This window comes from Phytophthora cinnamomi (assembly GCF_018691715.1).
Source record: "Phytophthora cinnamomi strain GKB4 chromosome Unknown Contig104, whole genome shotgun sequence".
In the NCBI taxonomy this organism is placed as follows: Eukaryota; Oomycota; class Peronosporomycetes; order Peronosporales; family Peronosporaceae; genus Phytophthora; species Phytophthora cinnamomi.
The window spans coordinates 1,241,459-1,264,002 of record NW_027151037.1 but is presented as its reverse complement, the minus strand read 5'-3'; the positions used below and the strand labels follow the sequence as shown (position 1 = coordinate 1,264,002).

At 57.3% G+C, this 22,544-nt stretch overlaps 9 protein-coding genes across 9 annotated transcripts; 3 read left to right on the top strand and 6 right to left on the bottom strand.

Annotated features, from left to right (window-relative positions):
* Nucleotides 1–54: 54 nt before the first annotated feature.
* On the top strand, nucleotides 55–1,977 carry IUM83_06157 (TKL protein kinase; the record flags this gene model as incomplete). The annotated part of the gene is made up of 1 exon (XM_067930340.1): nucleotides 55–1,977. One exon carries the CDS (start codon nucleotides 55–57, stop codon nucleotides 1,975–1,977), a length of 1,923 nt encoding a protein of 640 aa, XP_067782554.1.
* Nucleotides 1,978–2,056: 79 nt separating this feature from the next.
* IUM83_06156 (TKL protein kinase) lies at nucleotides 2,057–4,642 on the bottom strand (the record flags this gene model as incomplete). The annotated part of the gene is made up of 1 exon (XM_067930339.1): nucleotides 2,057–4,642. One exon carries the CDS (start codon nucleotides 4,640–4,642, stop codon nucleotides 2,057–2,059), a length of 2,586 nt encoding a protein of 861 aa, XP_067782837.1.
* A 2,259-nt stretch (nucleotides 4,643–6,901) lies between these two features.
* On the top strand, nucleotides 6,902–7,761 carry IUM83_06155 (TKL/DRK protein kinase; the record flags this gene model as incomplete). The annotated part of the gene is made up of 2 exons (XM_067930338.1): nucleotides 6,902–7,389; nucleotides 7,485–7,761. The coding sequence occupies 2 exons, from the start codon at nucleotides 6,902–6,904 to the stop codon at nucleotides 7,759–7,761; spliced, it is 765 nt and encodes a 254-aa protein (XP_067782860.1).
* Nucleotides 7,762–8,645: 884 nt separating this feature from the next.
* IUM83_06154 (TKL protein kinase) lies at nucleotides 8,646–9,916 on the bottom strand (the record flags this gene model as incomplete). The annotated part of the gene is made up of 2 exons (XM_067930337.1): nucleotides 8,646–8,691; nucleotides 8,757–9,916. The coding sequence occupies 2 exons, from the start codon at nucleotides 9,914–9,916 to the stop codon at nucleotides 8,646–8,648; spliced, it is 1,206 nt and encodes a 401-aa protein (XP_067782662.1).
* Nucleotides 9,917–10,216: 300 nt separating this feature from the next.
* Nucleotides 10,217–12,238, bottom strand: IUM83_06153 (TKL protein kinase; the record flags this gene model as incomplete). Its single annotated transcript, XM_067930336.1, has 2 exons — nucleotides 10,217–10,625; nucleotides 10,746–12,238. 2 exons carry the CDS (start codon nucleotides 12,236–12,238, stop codon nucleotides 10,217–10,219), a joined length of 1,902 nt encoding a protein of 633 aa, XP_067782770.1.
* A 3,921-nt stretch (nucleotides 12,239–16,159) lies between these two features.
* Nucleotides 16,160–16,771, bottom strand: IUM83_06152 (TKL/DRK protein kinase; the record flags this gene model as incomplete). Its single annotated transcript, XM_067930335.1, has 1 exon — nucleotides 16,160–16,771. The coding sequence occupies one exon, from the start codon at nucleotides 16,769–16,771 to the stop codon at nucleotides 16,160–16,162; it is 612 nt and encodes a 203-aa protein (XP_067782838.1).
* A 72-nt stretch (nucleotides 16,772–16,843) lies between these two features.
* IUM83_06151 (TKL protein kinase) lies at nucleotides 16,844–17,563 on the bottom strand (the record flags this gene model as incomplete). Its single annotated transcript, XM_067930334.1, has 1 exon — nucleotides 16,844–17,563. The coding sequence occupies one exon, from the start codon at nucleotides 17,561–17,563 to the stop codon at nucleotides 16,844–16,846; it is 720 nt and encodes a 239-aa protein (XP_067782840.1).
* A 469-nt stretch (nucleotides 17,564–18,032) lies between these two features.
* Nucleotides 18,033–20,058, top strand: IUM83_06150 (TKL/DRK protein Kinase; the record flags this gene model as incomplete). Its single annotated transcript, XM_067930333.1, has 2 exons — nucleotides 18,033–19,227; nucleotides 20,021–20,058. 2 exons carry the CDS (start codon nucleotides 18,033–18,035, stop codon nucleotides 20,056–20,058), a joined length of 1,233 nt encoding a protein of 410 aa, XP_067782839.1.
* Nucleotides 20,059–20,138: 80 nt separating this feature from the next.
* On the bottom strand, nucleotides 20,139–22,128 carry IUM83_06149 (TKL/DRK protein kinase; the record flags this gene model as incomplete). Its single annotated transcript, XM_067930332.1, has 2 exons — nucleotides 20,139–20,209; nucleotides 20,586–22,128. 2 exons carry the CDS (start codon nucleotides 22,126–22,128, stop codon nucleotides 20,139–20,141), a joined length of 1,614 nt encoding a protein of 537 aa, XP_067782655.1.
* Between the last annotated feature and the right edge of the window lie 416 nt (nucleotides 22,129–22,544).

Below are 22,544 nucleotides of genomic sequence, written 5' to 3'. Positions count from 1 at the left end.
CGACGGCCATTCCTCAACGCGCCGGCCTGCGCCAACACCGCCGCCTTCGCCGCCATGTCGAGCTCCATCGCGCTGGACGGCACGAGCTCCGACCTGGCCCGGCAGCTGTACTACCGGGCCAAGGCGGGCGACGCCGTGGACCAGCTGACGCTCGCCGCGCCCGACGCCGTGCAGAGCCGCCTGGGCGACATGCAGCTCGACTGGAGCAAGCTGCCGGGCCTGGCGCAGCTCGCGCTGCTCTGGGACTCGGGCTTCGCCGTGAACCTCAAGAACGTGGCCGTCCAGATGTGGACGCTCGGGGACCACAACATGTCCTCCTTGGCGCTCACGCTGGACGAGTACGAGGCGGCCGGCTGCCTGCCCAAGAACTGCTCGCAGCCGGACAACTCGACGCTCTACGAGAGCTGGCACTGCAACGGCGCGCAGATGAACAACGCCGCCAAGTGCGTCGTCGACGAGTTCGACGACGACCAGACGTACAACGCGGCCATGTGGGGCGTCGGCGGCGACCCGGCGGCCGCCCCGAGCCTGCGCGTGGCCAAGCACGACTGGGTGGACAACAACACCCACTACGTGGTCATGGCGCTGCACACCGTGAGCATGAGCAACGAGCCCGGCTGGGACGCGTGCCCGGACGCCTCCATGAACGGCGGCTACGGGTCGCTGGTGTTCCCGTGCCGCACGACGGCCAACCTGACGGCGGCCAACGAGGCCGACAAGAAGGAGGTGCAGGGCAGCCAGTGGGTGCACGACTGGCTGGTGGAGGACTACTCGGCCACGGCCAAGGCCGCGGACTCGAGCAGCTTCAACATGGTCCTGCTGGTGCCCATTATCCTGGGCGCGCTGCTGGTGCTCGCACTCATCGCGCTCTTCTTCTACTGCAGACGCAAAAAGCGGCAGCAGAACCACAAGCAGGACGAGGACAGCACAGCCACGGGCCAGACGCCGTACTACGCGCCGTCGGGCGACAAGAACTCGTCGGGCCAGCGCGAGACACTCGCCCGACCCACGTTCGCGGCCAGCGAGGACATGACGGTGTCCACGTACGCGGGCGCCGACCAGACCATCCAGTTCCCGGGCGCGTTCGACAGCGACTTCGTCTCGGCCGGGTCCAACACCACGCTGAAGGTGCTGCTGACCAGCGAGGTGCTGGTTGGGAAGCGGATCCCGCTGGACAACTTGGTCTTCGAGAAGGCCCTGTCCAAGGGCGCGTCGGGAGAGGTGTGGGCCTGCGAGTACGCCGGCCAGAAGGTGGCGGCCAAGAGGCTGCTGCAGGCCAAGGAGCCCAAGGCTGAGGACGTGCACGAGTTCGCTCTTGAAATCGAGCTGAACGCCCACTTGCAGCACCCCAACATCGGCGCGTTCATCGGCGTCGCGTGGAGCAGCCTCAACAACCTCACCATGGTGATCGAGTACTTCCCGCTGGGCGACCTGCAGAGCTACCTGAGGAAGAACTCGGACCTGTTGTCGTGGGCCAGAGATAAAATTCACATGGCCGTCGGCGTTGCGAGGGCCCTCGAGTACCTGCACGCCTACTCGCCCCCGATCATCCACCGTGACCTCAAGTCCAAGAACATTTTGCTCACGAAGCTGCTGGAGGCCAAGGTGATCGACTTCGGTGTGAGTCGAGGGCGGCTGGACAACACCATGACTGCAGGAGTGGGCACGCCGTACTGGACGGCGCCGGAGATCCTCGAGGGAAAGCGGTACACGGAGCAGGCCGACATCTACTCGTTCGGAGTGGTGCTGTCGGAGCTGGACACGTGCAAGATCCCGTTCCACGACTGCATGGGGACGAACGGGAAGAAGGCCAAGCCATTCCGGATCCTGCAAGAGGTCATGCTCGGTGTTCTGCGTCCAAGCTTCTCGGAGGAATGTCCTCCTCGAATCCGTCGCATCGGTATCGCGTGCTGCCAGCACGACCCCGCGCGACGACCTACCGCTGCTCAGCTGGTGGACATGCTCCAGGGCGAGTAAAGCTGTAAGTTAACTTGTATTTCAGTTTGTCATTAGTGTATGTTTGTCCTACCTGTCCTTCTTGTTCATGTGTACGCTTCTAGCCTTCCAGCAACTTGACGAGCTCCGAAGCTGACGGCCGCTGCTCCGGGTCGTGCTGGAAGCACGCGTCGGCTGCCTTGCGGATCCGCTGTGGACACCCGTCCGAGAGACTCGGTCTCAGCAGGCCATCCACCACTTGCTTGAGGATGAGGAACGGCTTCATCTTCTCGCCATTCGCCCCCAAGGCGCTGTGGAACGGGGCCTCGCAAGTGTCCAGCTCCGTCAGCAGCGCTCCGAACGAATAAATATCTGCCTTCTCCGTGTACGAGGTGCTCTCGAGCACCTCCGGCGCAGTCCAAAAGGGGGTGCCCACCCCGGCCGACATGTCGAACGGGGCGCACAGGCGACTAGCGCCAAAGTCGATGAGCTTCGGCTGCAGGCGCTTGGTCAGCAGCACGTTACGCGCCTTGATGTCGCGGTGGATGACGTCGCGACTGTGCAAGTACTGGATCGCCTTCGCGATGCCGATGGCCATGTAGATCTTGTCGCACGCCCAGGTCATCAAGTCTCCATTGCGCTGCAGATACTGCTGCAGATCGCCTCGAGGGAGGTACTCCTCCACCATGGCCAGGTTCTCCAGGCTGCTCCAGGTCACGCCGATGAAGCGCACGATGTTCGGGTGGTTCAGACTCGCGGTGAGCTGGATCTCGTTCGTGAACTTCTCGGTCTCGTGGAACGTGGGCTTCTTCGACTGCAGCAAGCGCTTGACGGCCACCTTCTTGCCCGCATATCGACACGCCCACACCTCACCGAACGCGCCTCTGGAGAGCAGGCGGCCGAGTTCAATGCGCTCCCACGCGATCCGCTTCCCGATCAAATTGGAGTCCGTCGTCAACGTGTACTGCACGTTGTCCGCCGCAGAGTAGCGACAGAAGGTCTCGCGCATGGCAGGAATCGACTCGCGGTCCGCTTGAATGGAATCTCTGATCGACGGCATCAACTCGCGGGTCGACGGCATCGAAGACGACTCGCGAAGCGTTGGCAAGTGGTCTTGAGCCACGGGTGAACGCTTCCGGGAGGCCGGCGCAATATTACGAGCCGACTGACTCCGCCTTCCTGAGGTCGTGCTTCGGCCTTCTGACGTGCGTTTGGTTCCTGGTCGAGCAGCTTGTTGGTCCCGAGCCGATGCTGTCGATTTCCGAGCTCCTGGTTGACTTCGCATCGCAGGGGTGACAGCCCAACCCGGGTGTTGATTCGGAGCTGTCGGGGTGGAGCTCCGAGCCGCTGGCACGGTGCCTCTCCGAACTATCGGCACGTTGCTTTGGACAGCTGGAAGACTGCCACGCGCAGCAGCAGCAGTAGGTCCTCGAGTCGGTGGCGCGGCAGTTCTCGTGGCCGGAGCAGTGTTCCGACGCGGACGAGGAAGCACTTCGTCGAAATCGGGCGAGGGTTCCTCGACTGGGGACGAGTTGTCGTCGTCCCCCGGCAGACGGAGAGTGCGGTTGAACTCGCCGATGGTTTCCTGCTCCGTGCGTCGGAGGCTTGTTCGGTTGATGGCAGCGCGTCGAGGCGCAGTTAGGGGTCCCGACGGCTTCGACTTCCGGCCAGAGCAGTCGCTGTCGGCCGGGGAATCGCGCTGCCAGTACACCGACCGCAGGCGCCGACGCTTCTTGAACACCGCAGCGAAGATCAGCGCTGCCGCCGCCAACGCTGAGAGGATGATGGGGATCAGCAGCCAGAGGTTGAAGCCGCTACCGTCGCTGTCAGACTCGCTGCTCACCGTCGTGTCCGTGGTCGGCTGGTACTGCTTGACCCACGTCGTGAGCCACGGAGTCGCGACGGGCGCCGCCATCACCGCCACTACGTCCGCCGACGTGTTGCTCAGCGGGTAGCACGGCACGACCAGCGAGCCGTAGCCGTCCGTGTTGCACGTGCCGTACGCGGGCTCCGAGGCCTGCGACATCGTGTGCACCGCGTACACCAGGTACGAGTTGTTCGTGGACAAGTCTCGCCAGCCGTGCAGCACCGCGCGGATCTCCGGGACCATGTCGGGGTCGCCGCCGTTCGACCACATAGCCAGGTGCGCGCTCGCGTCCGAGTCGAAGTCGTCCATCAAGCACTTGGCGGCCGTGAGCATCTGCGTGCCCGAGCAGAACTGGTTGGCGTAGTACGAGCTGTTGTCCGGCTGGCTGCAGTCCAGCGCCGTGCAGCCGGTCGTGTCGAACTCCACCTTGGAGACGGCCAGGTTGGCCATCGACCGGCCCCCGAGCGTCCAGATCTGCACCGCGTCGTTGTCGGGTGAGATCACGTAGCCCGAATCCCAGAGCAGCGCGCGCTGTAGCAGGCCCGGTAGGTTGTCGTACGACACATTCAGCGGCGCCAGTCGAGCCGTGACGGCAGCGGGGACCGAGTTGGGCTGCACGGGGTCCACGGTCTCACCTGCGGCGTGCCTCAAGTACAGTTGGCGTGCAATGTCGGAAGTGGTGCCGTCGAACTCGAACGAGTCGCTAGCGGTCGGCAGCGTCGACCCCGCCTGCGCCTCGGACGTGAAGCTCAACGTCGCCTCAGCAGAGTCGAACACCATCGCCGCCAAGTTTGCGACCGCGACCAACGACGCGAGTCGGGTGCGACGTCGACGCGCCATGCTGCGCTACCTGTCTGTCTATGGATACCTGTTGTCGCTCCAAGTAATTGTAAAATGGTCCAGCGTGGCGTCGACGGAACGAAAGCAGCGGAGAGTGAGTGACTCAGATCTCTGTCAGGGACTGCCCTGACGGCTATGACTACGCCGCCGGTCGAGTTTTCCGAACTGGTCGAATAAGCTGCCGCGACGGTGTTAACCCACGCAAACGGGGGACCGCAAACAAGCAGCACTTGTCCGTTGTGTCCCGAGTCTCGAGTCAAATCGCATACCCGTTCATCGCGATGCCAGGACCTCGTGCATCGAAAGGGGTCTGCCATACTTGGGCCCCGTGAATGGCGCTGCCAGCGCTGCCTCCGAGTCTCGATTTCAGGGGGAAGAGACAAAGTTTTCGTTGAAATCAACTGGGGGCCAGCGATTTGCCTCACGCGGCGAGAGACCGTGGCTGGATTGACCCGGGCAGCAGAGACACTGCAGCTCGCTCGCTGTGGTCCGGTCCACAGTGCGTCCTCCGCGATTTGCCAAAGTTTTGGAAAGCGACTCGCGCTCGATCATCTCAGCGCCGCATCAGCTTTTTCAACGGCGAATTCGACCACCGCCGGTCATTGTTACGAAAGATGTTCAACGTAGATCGCTTCCCGACAGAAGCAGAAGAGTGAGAGAAAGCAGGCGACCTATTACACTGCAGTGCATTTTACTCTGCTGGGCCTCGATGGACGGACGGCGCCATGGTCAGGTGCGACTTCGAGATACGGAGGCATCTTCGGATCGGGACTTTGCATGGCTCAGGTGTCAATATCTACCATCAGTCTGTTTCAGCATACCTCACTTCGCTGAGCCACGGATCGAAAGTACACACACCGTACGATCCATTCTCGACGCCTGTCCAGAGCGGTCATTGTGCAAGCTGCTCGCTCGGCAAGGCTCTGCGCGGAAGGCTATCGGCGAATTCGTCGTTAGCACTGCAAGACGCTGTAACTTACTTTGAATCAAGTCATTCATCTAGAACATAAGTGCAGGCCATTCTCAGGTGTACATGTACACACATGAACACCTACACTTTGTCGCAATCTTTCGCGCATATGCAGCGCTCGACTTGGCATCAACAACGGCGGCCGCAGACTGCTTGTCTGCTTGTCAGAAACAGCTTGCCGCGTTACTAGCTGGCTTCGGTCTGCAACTTGCACTGCTAGAGCAAGGATTCAAATCCATGGGGCTCCGGGGAACTCGCATTCGTATTTTTTGGGCGGCGGACACTCGAGCGCGTGAGATCATCTGCTGCCTGAGCAGACACTAGGGGCACAGCCGCGTTAATTTCGACCGCACAGCTCGCACGCCACGCCACGGTGTTCGACTAGGCGCCACATTGCCGCGCTTTTCGTGTGCAAGTGCCACTGCGGATGCAAGAGACCTCAGGCCCGATTGACGACATACACTTGGAGCATGCATCACTGAGCACCCGCCGCCACATAACAGCATGGCATCCGCCACCAGCACAGCTGGCTACAGTGCAGGCTTGAGCTTCGACTAGACCACACACGAAGATGTTCACCTTGATTGTTGTACGCTCTTGCGGCATTGATGGAGGCGAACCTCCGCAACGATCGAAGAAATCCCTAGGCCATTCGTTTAGTAGGTGTGCACGTCTTGAAAGGTATTGCGTACCAACGCTTCGACCGTCTCCAGGGATTCATCTTGGTCCTTCACGTTTCTGTGAGTTTGTGTTGCGTTTGACTCGTCAAGCCAAGCAGTAACCCGGCTTGGGTTCTGCAACGATGAACGAAGTCTTCGTTCAAATACATGAGCTGAACTCGTCGCCGAAGCTACTCGCCAAGCGATTAAGACTGAACCCAGCTCAATATCGGAGGCTTCCAGCGGTCGACACCGCTCGTTGACACGCCAGCTCGATCGCAATGCGCGTCACAGGCTTTTTAGTCCTCGCAACGAGCTGGGGCCTCAAACAATCACCTTCAGAAGTCTCGAGTCAACCTCATCGTCGTCTCCCCCATTGTCTTCGAACCTGTCCTTGTACTTCGCTTTCGACGGCACCAACTCGGACATCGCCCAGCAGCTCTACATCCGCCACAAAGCAGGAGCCACCGACGGCAAAGTCTCGCTCAACTCCGTACCCACTTCGGTGACCAAACGCCTTGATCCCCTCAGCATCGACTTCACCGATTTACCCGGCATCATCCAGCGCGCGGTGCTCTGGGACACAGATTCCGCCATCTCGCCCTCGAACGACCCCGTGCAATCTGGACCATGAACGACTACACCATGGCCGACCTCGCAGTCCCCAAGGACGACGTCAGCGGCGAAGGCTGCACCTTCAAGAACTACTCGCAGCCGAACGATGTCACGGCCTACTACACGTTGATCTGCTCTGGAGACCAAATGCTGAACGTGTCGAGGTGCGTGGCGGACACCTTCGAGAACTCGGCTGCGACGAGCTACATGGGCTCGATGTGGTCGGTCGGAGGTGATCCCGACATGCTCCCGCAGCTCCGGCTTCGGAACCACGCGTGGGAGGACCCGGTCTCCAATGCTTCGTACCGTGTGTACGCAATCCACACCGTCTCGAACGCCGACGACCCGGCGTGGAATGTATGCCCCACAGACGATGGATACGCGGCGTTGACGGTGCCCTGCCACAGGAGAGACGAGTTCGCGGATGCGGAGATGGTGGCGATGACGAAACCAACCGGAAGCGCTTGGGTCACGACCTGGTTGAAAGAGGAGTTTGGCGAGAGGTCAGGCTTTGATAAACTGTTGCTGATTCCGACTATCTTGGGTGCCGTAGCCTTGATCGCTGGGCTGGCATCGGTTGGTTTTGCTGGAGAGGCAGAGCTAAGAGCAAGATCGAGGAGGAATCCATGTTCACCACGTGCGAACTCGTCGGCATCTCTCCGCAGTATCGAGCTGAAAACACAGCTTCTCGACCGACGCTTGCAGCCGACACGCCCGCCACACTCCGCCAGACAACCTTGACCAGCCGGCTTACTACGTTGGGGTCGTCCTTTTCCAGTCTCGCGGAATCGTATGAAAGCCCTGGGTCGTGCAAAACTCTTAAGATCTTGCTTAGCAGTCAGCACCTTGCGTCTTCAATACGCGAGGACCTTTAAGGATTCGACGAGTTGGATTATCGTGCACGGCGCGCGATCCGCTTCAGCGACCATCTGCTCAGCAGGTTTTGTTTCAGCTCGAAGGAAATGACAGCGGACTGGTGTACTCGTTGAAATGAAAAATCCTCTCTCTCAGCGACAGTCCTGGTGTTATTCGGAAACTTTAGTTGTGCTCCTTGTCTAACTTGTGCGTGTTTTGTAGCATTTTTACAACTTGAGCTGCCGTAGGTCGTTGATCGGGGTCTTGGTGGTAGCAAGCCTCGCATATTTGGCGGATTTGCTGGGGACAGCCTTCCGATAAAGTTGGCCGCAATCTCCCAGCTACCACCTCCGCCAAGATCTGAATCGGCTTCACCTTCTTGCTGTCCGAAGCGAGCGTGTCGTGGTAGGGGACCATGCCGGTGTCTAGCTCCGATATCACCACTCCAAAGGAGTAAATATCCGCCTGCTCCGTGTATAGTCTGCCTTCCAGGACCTCGGGCGCTGACCAATATGGTGTACCAACCCCTGCAGTCATGGAATTCTCTTGGCGGCCTCGACTGACGCCGAAGTCGATAAGTTTGGCTTCCAGGCTTTTTGTAAGCAGCACATTCTTCGACTTGAGGTCTCGATGGATGAGAGGCGGCGTCCTGGAGTGTAAATACCTCAGGGCAAGTGCAATCCCGACTGCAACGTCGATTTTATCCTTGAACCACGACAGCAAATCGAAGTTCTTGCGTAGATATGTCTGTAGGTCTCCAGTCGGGAAATACTCGATCACCATGACTAGATTGTTGAGACTGTTCCAAGAAACCCCAATGAATGCGACAATGCTCGGGTGCACTAAGCTGGCGCTAATCTCGATCTCCCTCGCGAACTCCTCCACTTCCTCTGCGAGATGGGTCTTACTCTGCAGTAGTCTTTTCACAGCCACCTGCTGCCCGGCGATTTCTGCGAGCCACACTTCTCCGTACGCTCCTTTTGATATCACGCGTTCGAATATGATGCTCTCGTACGAAATGCGCTTCCCGGACAGAAATTCGCTGGTTAGCAGAGTTTTCAGCGTCGCGTTTGGCAACGCGTCCTCGTAATTTGATGTCTGCATAGTCGAGTTGTTAAAGAAAGTAGAGTCTATGCCGACTGCCTGAACTGTAGATTGGTCTTGAAGCCCGCGATTTCTGGCGTCTAGCTGTACGTTGCTGGGGCTGGCCACTGTTCCACCCATTTCATCATCGCGACTCCGCTCCTTTCGCCGCTTTTGAACTAGCCACATCAGCCCAACAAGAGCGATTACTATTATCGCTCCGAAGATGATCGGAACAAGTAGCACCAAGTTGAACCCGCCCGACGCCATCATTTTGGCTGTGGTGGCGTAGTCTTCACGCAACCACCTGGAGACCCAGGGACTGCCTCGACTCTCTTCCATGCCGCTCCTTATCCCGTCCGTGATGTTCACTGTCGTGTAGCAGGGCAGCACCAAGGACCCGAAGCCGTCGTTTTGAGTGGCCAACGCGCAGCTATTCCACGACGGCTCGTCCGACAGCTCCAGCGTGTGCACAGCGAAGACCACGTAGCTGTTGCCGTCGCGCTCGTCCTTCCACTGGTGCTTCCGGACCCGCATCGTCGGCACCTCGGCCGGGTTGCCACCGGTTACCCACATGGCCGCGTGGATTTCGTCGTCGTCCACGAAATCCTCCACCACGCACCTCGCAACCTCGAGCATCTGAGCCCCACCGCACCACATATTGCTGTAGCTGGTGGTATTGTCTGGCTGCACGCAGAGCTTCTCCTCGCATCCGGCAGCCTGGAACTGGGGCAGCGGCACTGCCAGATCCGCCATCGAGTGGCCGTTCAGCGTCCAGATCTGCACCGGGGCGCTGTCCTTGGTGACGCCGAAGCCCGAGTCCCAGAGCAGCGCCCGCTGGGCGATCCCCGGCAGTTTGGCCCAGTCCAGCTCCAGCTCATCGAGTCGCGCCTGGACTGCGCTAGGGACACTGAAGTTCTTGAACTGAGCGGCCGAGTCGCCCGCTTTGGCTCGGAAATACAACTGGCGCGCCAGGTCCGAGTTGGTCCCGTCGAAGGCGAAGTAGCTGTCGTTCGAGGGGAGCTTGGCGTCCTGGTACGACGCTGAAGACGACGCCAGACGACGCCGACTCTGCATGCCTCGATGCAGCATGGCGAAATCCCGAGTGACCAGTAGTTTCAACTGTCGTGGACTTCACGCGCTGCATTAGGACAGAATCGAGCTATAACTACTTGAAGCTGCGATGACGATGACGACTGCGTTGGTTGCAAGTCCAACGTCGCGCACACTCTACTGGGGAGAAAACAATGGTTTGGATATCACTCCTGAGTTCATGGATTTGTTCTGAATAGAAATTGTATCGTAGAACTCGTACTGCCCTAATTGAAATTAACCTTAGTTGTCTGTAGTGCATGAAGACCTGCAGTACTACAAAAGTAGGAACACATGCAACTACAATTCGCTGCTGCCTTGGTCGGCCTCTTCCAGCATCCGCACCACTTGAGCCGCGGTAGGTCGTAGTGCGGGGTCGTATTGGCAGCATGCCACGCCGATCCGGCGAATTCGGGTGGGACACTCGTCCGTGAAGCTTGGACGCAGCACACCTGCGATCACGTCCGCCAGGATCTGGAACGGCTTGGGCTTGGCTCCTCTCGAAGTGGACGCGTCCTGGTACGGGGTCTTGCACGTGTCCAGCTCGGTCAAGACGACGCCGAAGGAGTAAATGTCTGCTAGTTCTGAGTACTTCTTGCCTTCGAGTATCTCTGGGGCTGTCCAGTACGGCGTGCCGACTCCGGCGGTCATGGAGTTATCCTGTCGACCTCGACTCACCCCAAAGTCGATGAGCTTCGCCTCCAGCATCCTGGTCAGCAGTACGTTCTTGGACTTGAGGTCTCGGTGGATAAGGGGCGGCGACAAGGCGTGCAAATACTCCAACGCACAGGCGACCCCTACGGCGATGTGGATTTTATCTCTCGCCCACGTCATGAGGTCGCCGTTCTTGAACAAATACGACTGCAGGTCCCCCATGGGCAGCCACTCGAGCAGCATTACCAGATTGTTGAGGCTGTTCCAGGAGACGGCGATGAACGAGGCGATGTTCGGGTGAACTAAGCTGGCGCTCAGCTCGATCTCCTGAGCGAACTCCTCCACTTCGCCTGCGCGGTGGGCCTTGTGCTCTAAAAGTCTTTTAGCAGCGACCTGCTGGCCATGGTAAACACAGAGCCACACTTCTCCGTTCGCGCCCTTGGACAGGGCTCGGAGGAAGTTTATAGTATCGTACGGAACGCGCTTCCCGATAAGGTGGTGGCTGCCAAGAAGCGTCTTCAGCGTGAGGTTAGACCCGGTGCTAAGATCTTCTTGGAACGTTGCCGTCAGTCGAATTGTGCCATCAATCCCAGTGCGGGACGTAGCCTCGCTGTCTTCAATAGTTTGAAGTGTTGAACGTCCCCGACCTGAGGCCTCTTCAACGGAATCAACATCCCTACAAGCTTGATAAAAGTTCTGTGGATCAGCTAGTGCTTGACCAAGAGTGTTGATGTCAGTTCGGGCTCGATGTCTTCGCTTCCTGAGCAGGAAGAGCAGGACCAGACCCATGACGAGGGTCGCGCCGATGATCGGCACCAGCAGCACAAAGTTAAATCCGCCGTCGCTGTATGTCGAGCCCGCAGTAGCGGAATAGTCTTCTACCAGCCACCGAGAGACCCAGGCGCTGCCTTGTACTTCTTGCTTCTGTGCGTCGACTTTGTCGGAAACGTTCGCAGTCGAATAGCAGGGTAGTACCAAAGACCCGTATCCGCTGTTCTGCTCACTTGTGGCGCACGCACCGTAGCTTGGCTCATCGTTCATGTCGATGGTATGAATCGCGGCGACTTCGTAGGAAATACCAGTGCTCTTGTCTTTCCAGATGTGCTTCATTATCAACGGAGTGGGGATCACCTTGGGGTCTCCGCCAGTTTCCCACATCGGGACGTTTGGGTCGCTTGTATCTGTAAAGTCCTCGATGATACATCGCGCAACACTGATCATTTTGTTGCCACTGCAGTAGAGGTTGCTATAGCTCGTGATGTTATTCGGCTGGGAGCAATTCATCGCGACACACCCGACGTCCTCAAACTCGACAAGTGGAACGGCTAGATCCGTGACTGAGTACCCACCCAGCGTCCAGATCTGCACTGGTATATTCTTCGGAGACAACGCAAAGCCAGTGTCCCACAACAACGCGCGTTGTGCGATTCCAGACAGCTTATCCCAGGAGAGCTGCAAACCATCGAGTCGGCGTTTTACAGCGGACGGCAGGTCAAAACTATCGAGTTGGGACGCTGAAGCTCCAGCTTTTGCTCGGAAGTAAAGTTGTCGGGCGAGGTCAGAGTTGGTACCGTCGAACGCGAAGAAAATGCCTTCGGAGGGCAACACCGCGTCTTCGTACGACCCCGAGGCTTCAAGGCGGCGAATATACTCGACCTTCATCCTCATGTAGTGAGATCCTTGGACTTGTGGTGTTCAGGAAGCCGGAAAAGGCAAAATGAGGTCCGCACCGAGGTACTCCTGCATATGAGTAGCCATCGCGTTTGGCTAAGAAATGGCTCCATGATCCCATCGGTTGTTGGTTCTTTGCTAGATAAACTTGTTTCTGCCTCCGATGATCTACATAACCCGCTTCCTTCTTGCTACATATCCAAATCACCGCACAAATTTTAAGGAAAGGCGTGCTATTCAGAACGATGGCAGGTTATGCCGGCTCTTAGTCATGCTCACGCACATACTTGCGCTTGTAAAAACAAAGCCCACTCGCACAGATTTAGGTAAAAATAATGCATTTTCAGCTAACGAAACAGGCAAGCGCACATACTTAGGCTACGATAAAAAAAAATGATTAAACTCGAATTTATCGTGTACATCGCAAGCCTAGTCAGCTCCTTCTAGCATTCGCACCACTTGGCCAGCGTTTGGACGTCTGATCGGGTCCTGTTGGCAACGAGCGACGCCGATACGACGGATACGTCTAGGGCAGTCTTCCAAAAAACTCGGGCGCAGCATCCCGGACATTACATCCGACAAGATCTGAACTGGTTTCGGCTTCTTCCCATTCGACGTCAACGCGTCGTGGTACGGGAGTTTGCCGGTGTCAAGCTCCGATAACACGACTCCGAATGAATAAACGTCCGCTTGCTCAGTATACCGATTGCCTTGGAGAATCTCTGGGGCAGTCCAGTACGGCGTTCCTACTCCAGCAGTCATGGAGTTCTCTTGTCGTTCACGACTGACGCCGAAGTCGATAAGTTTTGCCTCCAACATCCTTGTAAGCATAATATTCTTCGACTTGAGGTCGCGATGGATAAGTGGAGGCGACCTAGAGTGCATGTACTCCAATGCGTGTGCCACTCCGACGGCAATGTATATTTTGTCCCTGGTCCATGACATCAAGTCGCCGTTCTTGGTCAAATACGTCTGAAGGTCTCCTATGGGGAAGAACTCGAGCACCATGACCAAATTGTCGAGCGTATTCCACGCAACCCCCACGAAGGACACGATATTCGGATGAACCAAGCTGGCGCTGAGCTCAATTTCCTTGGCGAACGCTTCGACTTCGTCCGCTAGATGGGTCGTGTTTTGAAGTAAGCGCTTCACGGCGGCTTGCTGGTCATAACATTCACATTGCCAAACTTCCCCGTTGGCACCTTTTGAAAGCGCTCGCTTGAACAAGATGCTCTCATACGGAACGCGCTTTCCAGCCAAAACCTCGAGGAGGATTTTGAACGTGAGATTCGATCCGGCATCGAGTTCTCTCTCCTGTATCGACTTAAACCTGATCGTCTTGTCGCCGCCTCGGTTCGAGATCGTTGCCGTGTCTTCAATCGTCTGGGCTGTCGATCTTCCCTGCAAAAAGCCATTTTCTGCGAATTGAGTACCCACGCAGTCTCGGTAGTGACAGACAGGAGACTGCTCCAGCGCAATGTGATCAGACTTAGCTTGGCGCTTGCGCTTAATGAATACGAACAGCCCAATCAAGCCAATGACAACAACAACCCCAGCCACGATTGGCACTAGGAGCATCAGGTTGAGTTTGTTGCTTCCGTGACCACTGGATGCTGCACCTGCAGTCTCCAAGTAATCTTCACGAAGCCATCGCGACACCCACGCACTCCCCTGTACTTCTTGCTTCGTGTCGTTGACGAAGTTCGAGATGTTTGCTGTTGTGTGGCACGGCAGCACCAACGACCCGTACCCGCCATTTTGGTCAGCCGTAGCGCACTAGCTCCACGCAGGTTCGAAGTCTCGTTTTATGGTGTGGATGGCAAAAACAACGTACGAATTGTGGTCGAGGCTGTCGTTCCAGGCGTGTTTGTAGATTTGCGGGGTCGGAACCACTTTAGGATTGCCGCCGGTCACCCACATAGCCATGTGAATATCGATGGTTTGAACGAAATCCTCCACGACGCACCTGGTCGCCTTGAGTATGTCAGCTCCCGTGCACTGCACTGTTGATTGCTCAGTCTGGTGGTGCCATCGGGCTGTGGGCACGTGTGTTCGGTGCAATTCACGGCTAGAAACTCGTCTATTGGGACTGCTAGGTCCGACATGGAGTGCCCACCAAGCGTCCAAATCTTCACAGGCTTGTCGTCCGGAGATAGTCCGTAGCCAGAGTCCCAGAGCAGAGCTCATTGCACAATGCCCGGGAGCTTTTTCCAGTCAAGCTGAAGACCATCAAGCCGAGACTGGCCCGTTGACGGTACCTCGAGGTCCTCAAAGGCTGACGCCGAGTCTCCAGCTTTGTCGCGATAGTAGAGTTGACGAGCGATGTCGGAGTTGGTCCCGTCAAACGCGAAGGAGGAATTGCTTGAAGGCAGCTCTGCACTCTCGTACGATCCCGAAGTTGCAAGATGCCGCTCCTCCATCGCAGGTATTTTCTGGCCTCCGAAAGCTGCAAGACTTGAAGTGAAGGGTTCGCACGAGACGCGCGTGCCGTTGTGTCGGCGCACCCTATTTTGCAGCCAGTGCGCTTCTTCCACCGGCGTTATGGTACCAGTAGTGAGCCCTTCACACTGAGCACCGCGAAACGCTTTCGGCCCCTGTCTACATTGCGCTCCTACGCCTCTGTTCTTCCTGGTGTCATCCCAGCGCAGGTGCGTGCATTTAGTTGACGAGCTCGAACTCGTGAAGGTCTCAGCAGTACCATTACCTTCGAATGCAACAATAAACCACTGGCAGTTCGGACACCACAGGTTTGACGACCGGAATGGCTACGGAAAAGTTGAGTTCACCAAAGTGCCTGCACGATGCGACTCCGTAGTCTGCCCAAACGATGGTTTCACATACTTGTCGATCGTTGACTCGAAATTGAGTTCATGCAACAAGGACGTTTATTCATACCAAACAGGTTTAAACACAACGAGAGGCTTCACTGATACTCGGCGCCTTCCAGCATTCTAACCACCTCAACTGCCGTCCGACGGCAGTTATATATATATATGTATCATACAAGCTGGCGTGATGAATATAAGACCAAAACATCAAATTTCAACGTTGGTGAAGTTTAACAGCTCTGTGTTGATGCGTTAGGACGATTACAAACGAATACAAATGCATCTCGCCAGAGGTTTTTCGGTTTACAGTAACCCTTCAATCTGAGCCGAAATCGTCACCTCAAGGCTTCGTATGAAAAAGATTCACCAGACCTATCCTAGTGCATTCGGGTGTCTCCCACTTTCAATTGTTTACTTAGTATCTTGTCAATCGGGAGCCTTTTAATGCTCATGACAAAGTCGTCGAGCCCTACCATATTTACCACTGTACTAGGAAGCTTCCTTAATCGGTCGCTTGGAGCATTGCCACCACCTGCTCAGCGGTAGGGCGTTTATCAGGATCATGCTGGCAGCACGCAGTGCCAATACGCAAGATGCGAGAAGGGCACAGATCTAAGAAACTTGGTCTCAGCTCCCCCGCCATGGCACCCGCCAAGATCTGGAACGGTTTCGGCTTTTCCCGTCGGAGGCTACAGCGTCGTGGTACGGGATTTTGCCCGTGTCCAACTCGGACAACACCACGCCGAACGAATACATATCAGCTTGCTCAGTATACCTGTTGCCTTCCAGGATCTCCGGTGCCGTCAATACGGTGTTCCAACGCCAGCAGTCATCGAGTGTTCCTGACAATCTCGACTCACGCCGAAGTCGATCAGCTTTGCCTCGAGCATTTTCGTCAGCAGGATATTCTTCGACTTGAGGTTGCGGTGGATGAGCGGTGGGGTACGAGCGTGGAGATACTGGAGCGCACATCCAATTCCTACGGCGATGTGGATTTTGTCTTTCGCCCACGTCATGAGGTCTGCGTTCTTCTCCAGATACGATTGCAGGTCGCCCATGGGGAAGAACTCGAGCACCATGACCAGGTTGTTTAGGCTGTTCCAAGCCACGCCAACGAACGACACGATGTTCGGCCGGCGCTGAGTTCAATCTCTTTCGCGAATTCCTCCACTTTGCCAGCGCTGTGAGCTTTGGCCTGCAAAAGCCTTTTGACTGCGACCTGCTGGCCCTGGTACTCGCTCAGCCACACCTCTCCGCTCGCTCCCTTCGACAACGCTTGTTGGAAGTAGATACTTTCGTAGGGAATGCGTTGGCCGACGAGGACGTCACTGTTGAGCAGGATCTTGAGGGTGTTGTTGGAACCAGAGCTGAAGTCCTCGTCGAATGAGCTGCCACTCGATCGCAGCCACGTCGACCGGTCGACAGTTCCGTGTGATGTCAAGGCGGAGCTGTACAGCGTTGATGTCGAGGACTGGTTCGGTGCAAATTCATCGTTAGGAACTGGGGCATCTTTTGTACTTTGGGGGTGAAACCGCTCTCCGTCGATCAGCGAGTCTTCGAGCGGGTCGGACTCGTCGACTTCACGCCGTCTCCTCTTGGAGTAGACGTACAGTCCCACCAGGCCGCAAGCGACTAGAACGGCGCATACGGGAGCGAGAACGTAGCCCAATTTCAAGCCTGCTGAGCTGTTCTTCGATGCCATCGTGGTCTTGACGTCTCCTGAATAATCCTCCACCAGCCAGCGAGAGACCCACGGCGAGCCCTGAACCTCCTCCTAATCGCTGTTGATGGCACCCGAGACGTCCGCCGTAGTGTAGCAAGGCAGCACGAGCGATCCGTAGCCGCCGTTCTGAGACTTCTCGGGGCATTCGTCATACGCGGGCTCATCGTCTAGATCCAGCGTGTGCACGGCGACCACATTGTACTGGATGCCGGAGCTGTCGTCCGTCCACACGTGCTTCCTGACGGTGGGCGCAGGGACCACCTTCGGGTTGCCGCCGGTCATCCACAAGGCCAGGTGGATGCCGCTCTTGTCGGTGAAGTCCTCGACGACGCACCTGGACGCGCTGAGCATTTGGTCTCCGTTGCAGTACAGGTTGCTCCAGCTCGTGGTGTTGTCGGGCTGCGAGCAGTTCTGCTCGACGCAGCCGACGGCCTGGAACTGGGCCAGCGGCACGGCCAGGTCCGTCATGGCGTGGCCGCTCAGCGTCCTGATCCGCACGGCCTCGTTGGTCGGCGTCACGCCGAAGCCCGAGTCCCAGAGCACCGCGCGCTGGGCGACGCCCGGCAGGTCATCCCAGCTGAGCCCGAGGCCGTCCAGTCGGTCTTGGACGGCGGAGGGCACGCTCAGCCCCTTGAACTGCGGTGCATTGGCACCGGTTTTGGCGCGCAGGAAGAGCTGGCGGGCCAGGTCCGAGTTGGTCCCGTCGAAGGCGAAGAACGTGTCGTTGGACGGCAGCACCGCGTCCGCGTAGTTCGCGGAGGCTTCGCTCATCCGTCAGCAGTGAACAAGCGAGCGAACGGGGAATGAGGTGGAGCTTCTAGTCGGCGGGTGTTCATGCGACCTGGTCAGCGCGTGCGTGGTGCGTTTCGACACTTGCAGCCATCGCTCGGCGTCGACGTCCGTTGGAAATCTACCGCGCATCCATGCTCGATCCGTTTCCAATGCGGCGGCACTCGCCACGCAGGACTTGCGGTGCTCGAGCGACATGGAGGCATCTGTCCATCAGTTGGAACGTGTTTTTCGGTGCAGACAGTGAGCGAGGGCCGCGGGGTAGCAGTCAAGGACGCCTTCGAGTGCAACTGCGGGCAAATGCAGATATGATATCTCTTCTTTCGGCGCGACTGATACGATGGTTGATGGTCTCCGGAATGGAATGGTACGCGGCGCCCCACTCACTCGGCGATTTGCCACGTGAAGCGACAGTTGGTCGGGGATGCGTCTCCCAGCGCTGGTCGCGGCGATGACGGCCTGGGGCCTGGCTCACGGCCAGACCGTCACGTTCCGCAGCCTCGAGGCGGAGTCCTCGTCCTCCTCCGGGTCGCTGCCAACCAACGCGTCCTTCGCCTTCGACGGCACCAACTCGGACATCGCGCAGCAGCTCTACATCCGCCACAAGGCCGGCGACTCGGGCGACGCGCTCGAGCTCTCGTCCGTCCCTAGTGCAGTGTCCACGCGCCTCAGTCGGCTCAACATCCGCTTCAACGACCTGCCGGGACTCGTCCAGCGCGCCGTGCTCTGGGACTCGGGCTTCGCTGTCTCGCCCGACAACGACCCGGTGCAGATCTGGACCATGTTCGACTACTCCATGGCCGACATCGCCATCCCCAAGGCCGATGTGGCCAACGTGGACTGCACCTACCTCAACTGCACGCAGCCCAACGGCGAGATGGCCTACTGCACGCAGTACTGCACGGGCTACCAGATCCTCAACGCCTCTCGCTGCGTCGTGGACCTGTTCGAGGACCCCGGGGCGAGCAGCTTCCTCGGTACAATGTGGTCGACAGGCGGTGATCCCGACATGATCCCGGAGCTGCGACTGAGAGACCACACGTGGACGCAGGACATCGAGGAGTTCGGAGGCAACATCACCTTCTCCGTCTACGCGGTGCACACGGTGCCCAATGGAGAAGACCCTGCTTGGGACGTCTGTCCGTCAGGCTACGGGTCGCTCACGGTGCCCTGCCACCGAAGAGATCAGTTCTCGGACGCCTACATGGCTGCAAACACGACGGTGCCCACGGGCAGTGCGTGGGTCACGACGTGGCTGGAAGAGGAGTTCGCGCGGGACTCTGGCTTCAACAAGCTGCTGTTGATCCCCATTCTTCTGAGTGTGGTCATTATGTTAAGTGTTGGCGGGTACTTGTGGTGGCTCAGAGCGAAGAAGTTAGCGGAGAAGCTGACGTACGAGTATGGCGGCGTCTCGCCGAACTACTGGAGTGGGGACACCCCGGACATGGTCGTTCGGCCCATGGTGGTGACCAGCCAGCTGACCTCGCAGTTCTCGACGCTGTCGAGCCATTACGAGAGTGTTGGCTCGAACAAAACGCTCCAGATTCTACTGGGCAGTGAGCACCTGGAAGGAAAACACATCCCATTTGAGAGCCTGGCGTTTGAGAAAGCCATCTCGAAGGGGGCGTCGGGAGAGGTGTGGATCTGTGAGTATAATGGTCAAAAGGTGGCGGTGAAGAGACTGTTGCAGACCAAACATCAGAAGGCGCACAATGTACAAGCTTTCGCCGAAGAGATTGAGCTGAGCGCAAGTCTCAATCATCCAAACGTTGTCGAACTCATCGGGGTGGCTTGGAATACGTTGAACAATTTGGTGATGGTAATGGAGCTGCTGCCTATGGGAAGCTTGCAGCATTATCTGAGAGAGAACGGGATGTTCCTATCCTGGTGCAACGGGAAGATGAACATGGCCGTCGGGATTGGAGGAGCCCTGGAGTATTTGCACGCTCGGAGGCCACCTCTGATTCATCGTGACCTCAAGTCCAGCAACATTTTACTCACGAAGACTTTGGAGCCAAAGTTGATCGACTTTGGTGTCAGTCGTGATACCATCGACCTCACGATGACGGGCGGGATTGGAACGCCATACTGGACGGCGCCAGAGGTCCTCGAAGGCAAGCGCTACTCGCAGAGAGCCGACATCTATTCTTTTGGAGTGGTGCTGTCCGAACTAGACACTGGGAAAGCTCCGTACTCAGATGCTGTGACGGAAAACGGAGGAATGCCGAAGCCGTTCTACGTTCTACAGGGTGTCATGGCTGGAAGATTGCGACCTAGCTTCTCCAAAGACTGCCCTGACTGGATTAAACAAATTGGTTTGGCGTGCTTGGCGCTTAACCCAAGAAACCGACCAACTGCATGCGAATTGGTACAACAACTTCAAAGCGGTGGTGCGAAGGAGACTGCAGATGGTATATAAGCACTTTTTCATTTATCTAGGGAGGAACGTCGCTCTTTTAATGGAGAACTACGAGTAGCTCGTAAATTTATGAACACAAAGTCGTCTATAGGGTTTCGTATCGTCTAGGTTGGGTTTACTCGGACGCTTCGAGCATATTTACAACTTGTCCGGCTGTAGGTCGTCGAGCAGGGTCATGTTGGCAGCACACCACACCGATACGTCGGATTCTAGGAGGGCATCCTTCCGAAAAACTCGGTCGTAGCATTCCAGCCATCACGTCCGTCAGGATCTGGAATGCCTTCGGCTTCTTCCCTTCGGAAGTTAACGCGTCGTGGTACGGGATTTTGCCCGTGTCAAGCTCGGACAATACAACTCCGAAAGAGTAGATATCCGCCTGCTCCGTGTATCGTTTGCCTTCCAGAACCTCTGGTGCTGTCCAGTAGGGCGTCCCAACTCCAGCCGTCATTGAATGCTCCTGTCGGCATCGACTCACCCCGAAGTCGATGAGTTTTGCCTCCAGCCTTTGTGTCAGCAAGATGTTCTTCGACTTGAGGTCTCGATGGATGAGCGGAGGAGTTCGAGAGTGCAGGTACTCTAGCGCACGCCCCACTCCGACAGCAATGTGGATCTTTTCTCGGCCCCACGACATCAAGTCGGAATTCTTGCTCAAGTACGCTTGCAAGTCTCCCATGGGGAAAAAGTCGAGCGCCATGATCAAGTTGTTGAGGCTGTTCCAGGCCACGCCGATGAACGACACAATATTTGGGTGCACCAAACTAGCGCTGAGCTCGATCTCCTGCGCAAACACCTCGACCTCATCCGCTCGGTGGGCCTTCGCTTGCAACAGCCGCTTGATCGCAACTTGCTGGCCCTGGTACTCTCCCAGCCACACCTCGCCGCACGCACCTTTTGACAGAGCTCTCTTGAAGACGAGACTCTCGAATGGCAGTCGCTTGCCCACAAGGAACTCACTTCCGAGCAGAATCTGCAGTGTTTGGTTCGACCCGGATCCAAAGTCGCTGGCGGAGCTAGAGCTCGACAAAAATTTGATGGTCTTGTCGATGTCCTGGTGTGTACTGGAGAGCGTGTCGTCGATAGTTGGTGCGGTGGAGCCGTCAGGAGCGAAGTCGTAATCAGGCTTGTTTTCCTTGAAAGTCTGGGGTCGGAAGGTCTCCAAGTAGATCAGCGAGTCTTCGAGTGCATCTGTCTCTTCGCTGCTTTGTCGCTTTCGTTTGACGCACACAAAGAGCGCAATGAGTCCAATGACGACGAGAATTCCAGCCGCGACAGGGGTGATCAGGACCGGGTTAAAGCCACCTGTGCTGGTGGACGTCGATGTCGACTTGCCGGAAAAATCTTCAACCAGCCATCGAGACACCCAGGGCGTTCCCTGTACTTCTACTATTCCACTTCGTACTTCGGCGGTGATGTTGTTTTCCGATAAGCACGACAACACGAGCGAGCCGTACCCGCCGTTCATCGTAGATGTTGGGCATGCGTCGTACGCTGCTTCATCTTCCTGGGCCACTGTGTGCACGGCGAGAACCGTGTACGAATGGTTGTTTGAGGCGTCTCTCCATTGGTGTTTCCTGGCCCGCGGTGTCGGGACCACCTTCAGGTTGCCGCCAGTCATCCACATGGCCCCGTGGATATCCTGGATCTCCGCGAAGTCCTCCATGACGCAGCGCGCTGCGTCGTGCATCTGGTCTCCGTTGCAGTAGAGGTTGCTCAGACTCAGTGTGCCGTCGGGCTGCGTGCAGTTTGTCGCCACGCACTTCACATACTCGAACTGGACCAGTGGAATGGCGAGGTCCGTCATGGAGTGGCCCGCGAGCGGCCAGATCTGCACCGCCTTGTTGTTCATTGTGACGCTGAAGCCCGAGTCCCACAGCAGCGCCCGCTGCGCGATGCCCGACAGGTCGTCCCACTCGAGGTCGAGCGAATCCAGGCGCTGCTGAATGGCGTCGGGGACTGCAAAGTTGGTGAACTTGGACGTCTCGTCGCCTTCTTTGGCGCGCAGATACAGCTGGGTCGCCAGATCCGAGTTGGTGCCGTCGAAGGCGAAGAACGAGGCATTCGAAGGCAGCACCGCGTCCTTGTACGACGAGTCGGATGCGAGACGTCGATCGGCGCAGCCGAAAACCATCGCAAGAATCGATTGACTGGGAGGGAGAGCGCGCTCTCGCTGGAGAATGCGAGATTGCGACTGGGGCCAATTTGCCTGCACGTTTCGCGACGGGCGAAAGTCCGCGCCGCACGCACAGCCAACGCTTTCCAGTGAACCGTCATTCGGGGCGTTAATAACTAACGCCACACTGCATCTGAGCCCATTGCCACTGGCCACGAAGTTTCAATGGCGTTTTTACCGGTACGGGGCATTGCAACAAGAAGGCGAATTGGCAGCGGCTGCGAGTTATACACAGGCCACTTAACGACTACAATAGTTTTTGCTGCCGGTCTCCGAATGGCAGGCGCACAATTGTGCCGACCCCGTGGTGGATACGAGGCCAGCTTGTTGTATTCTGAGCATGTACGGTATTAATAGGTATTCCGAGCTGTTGC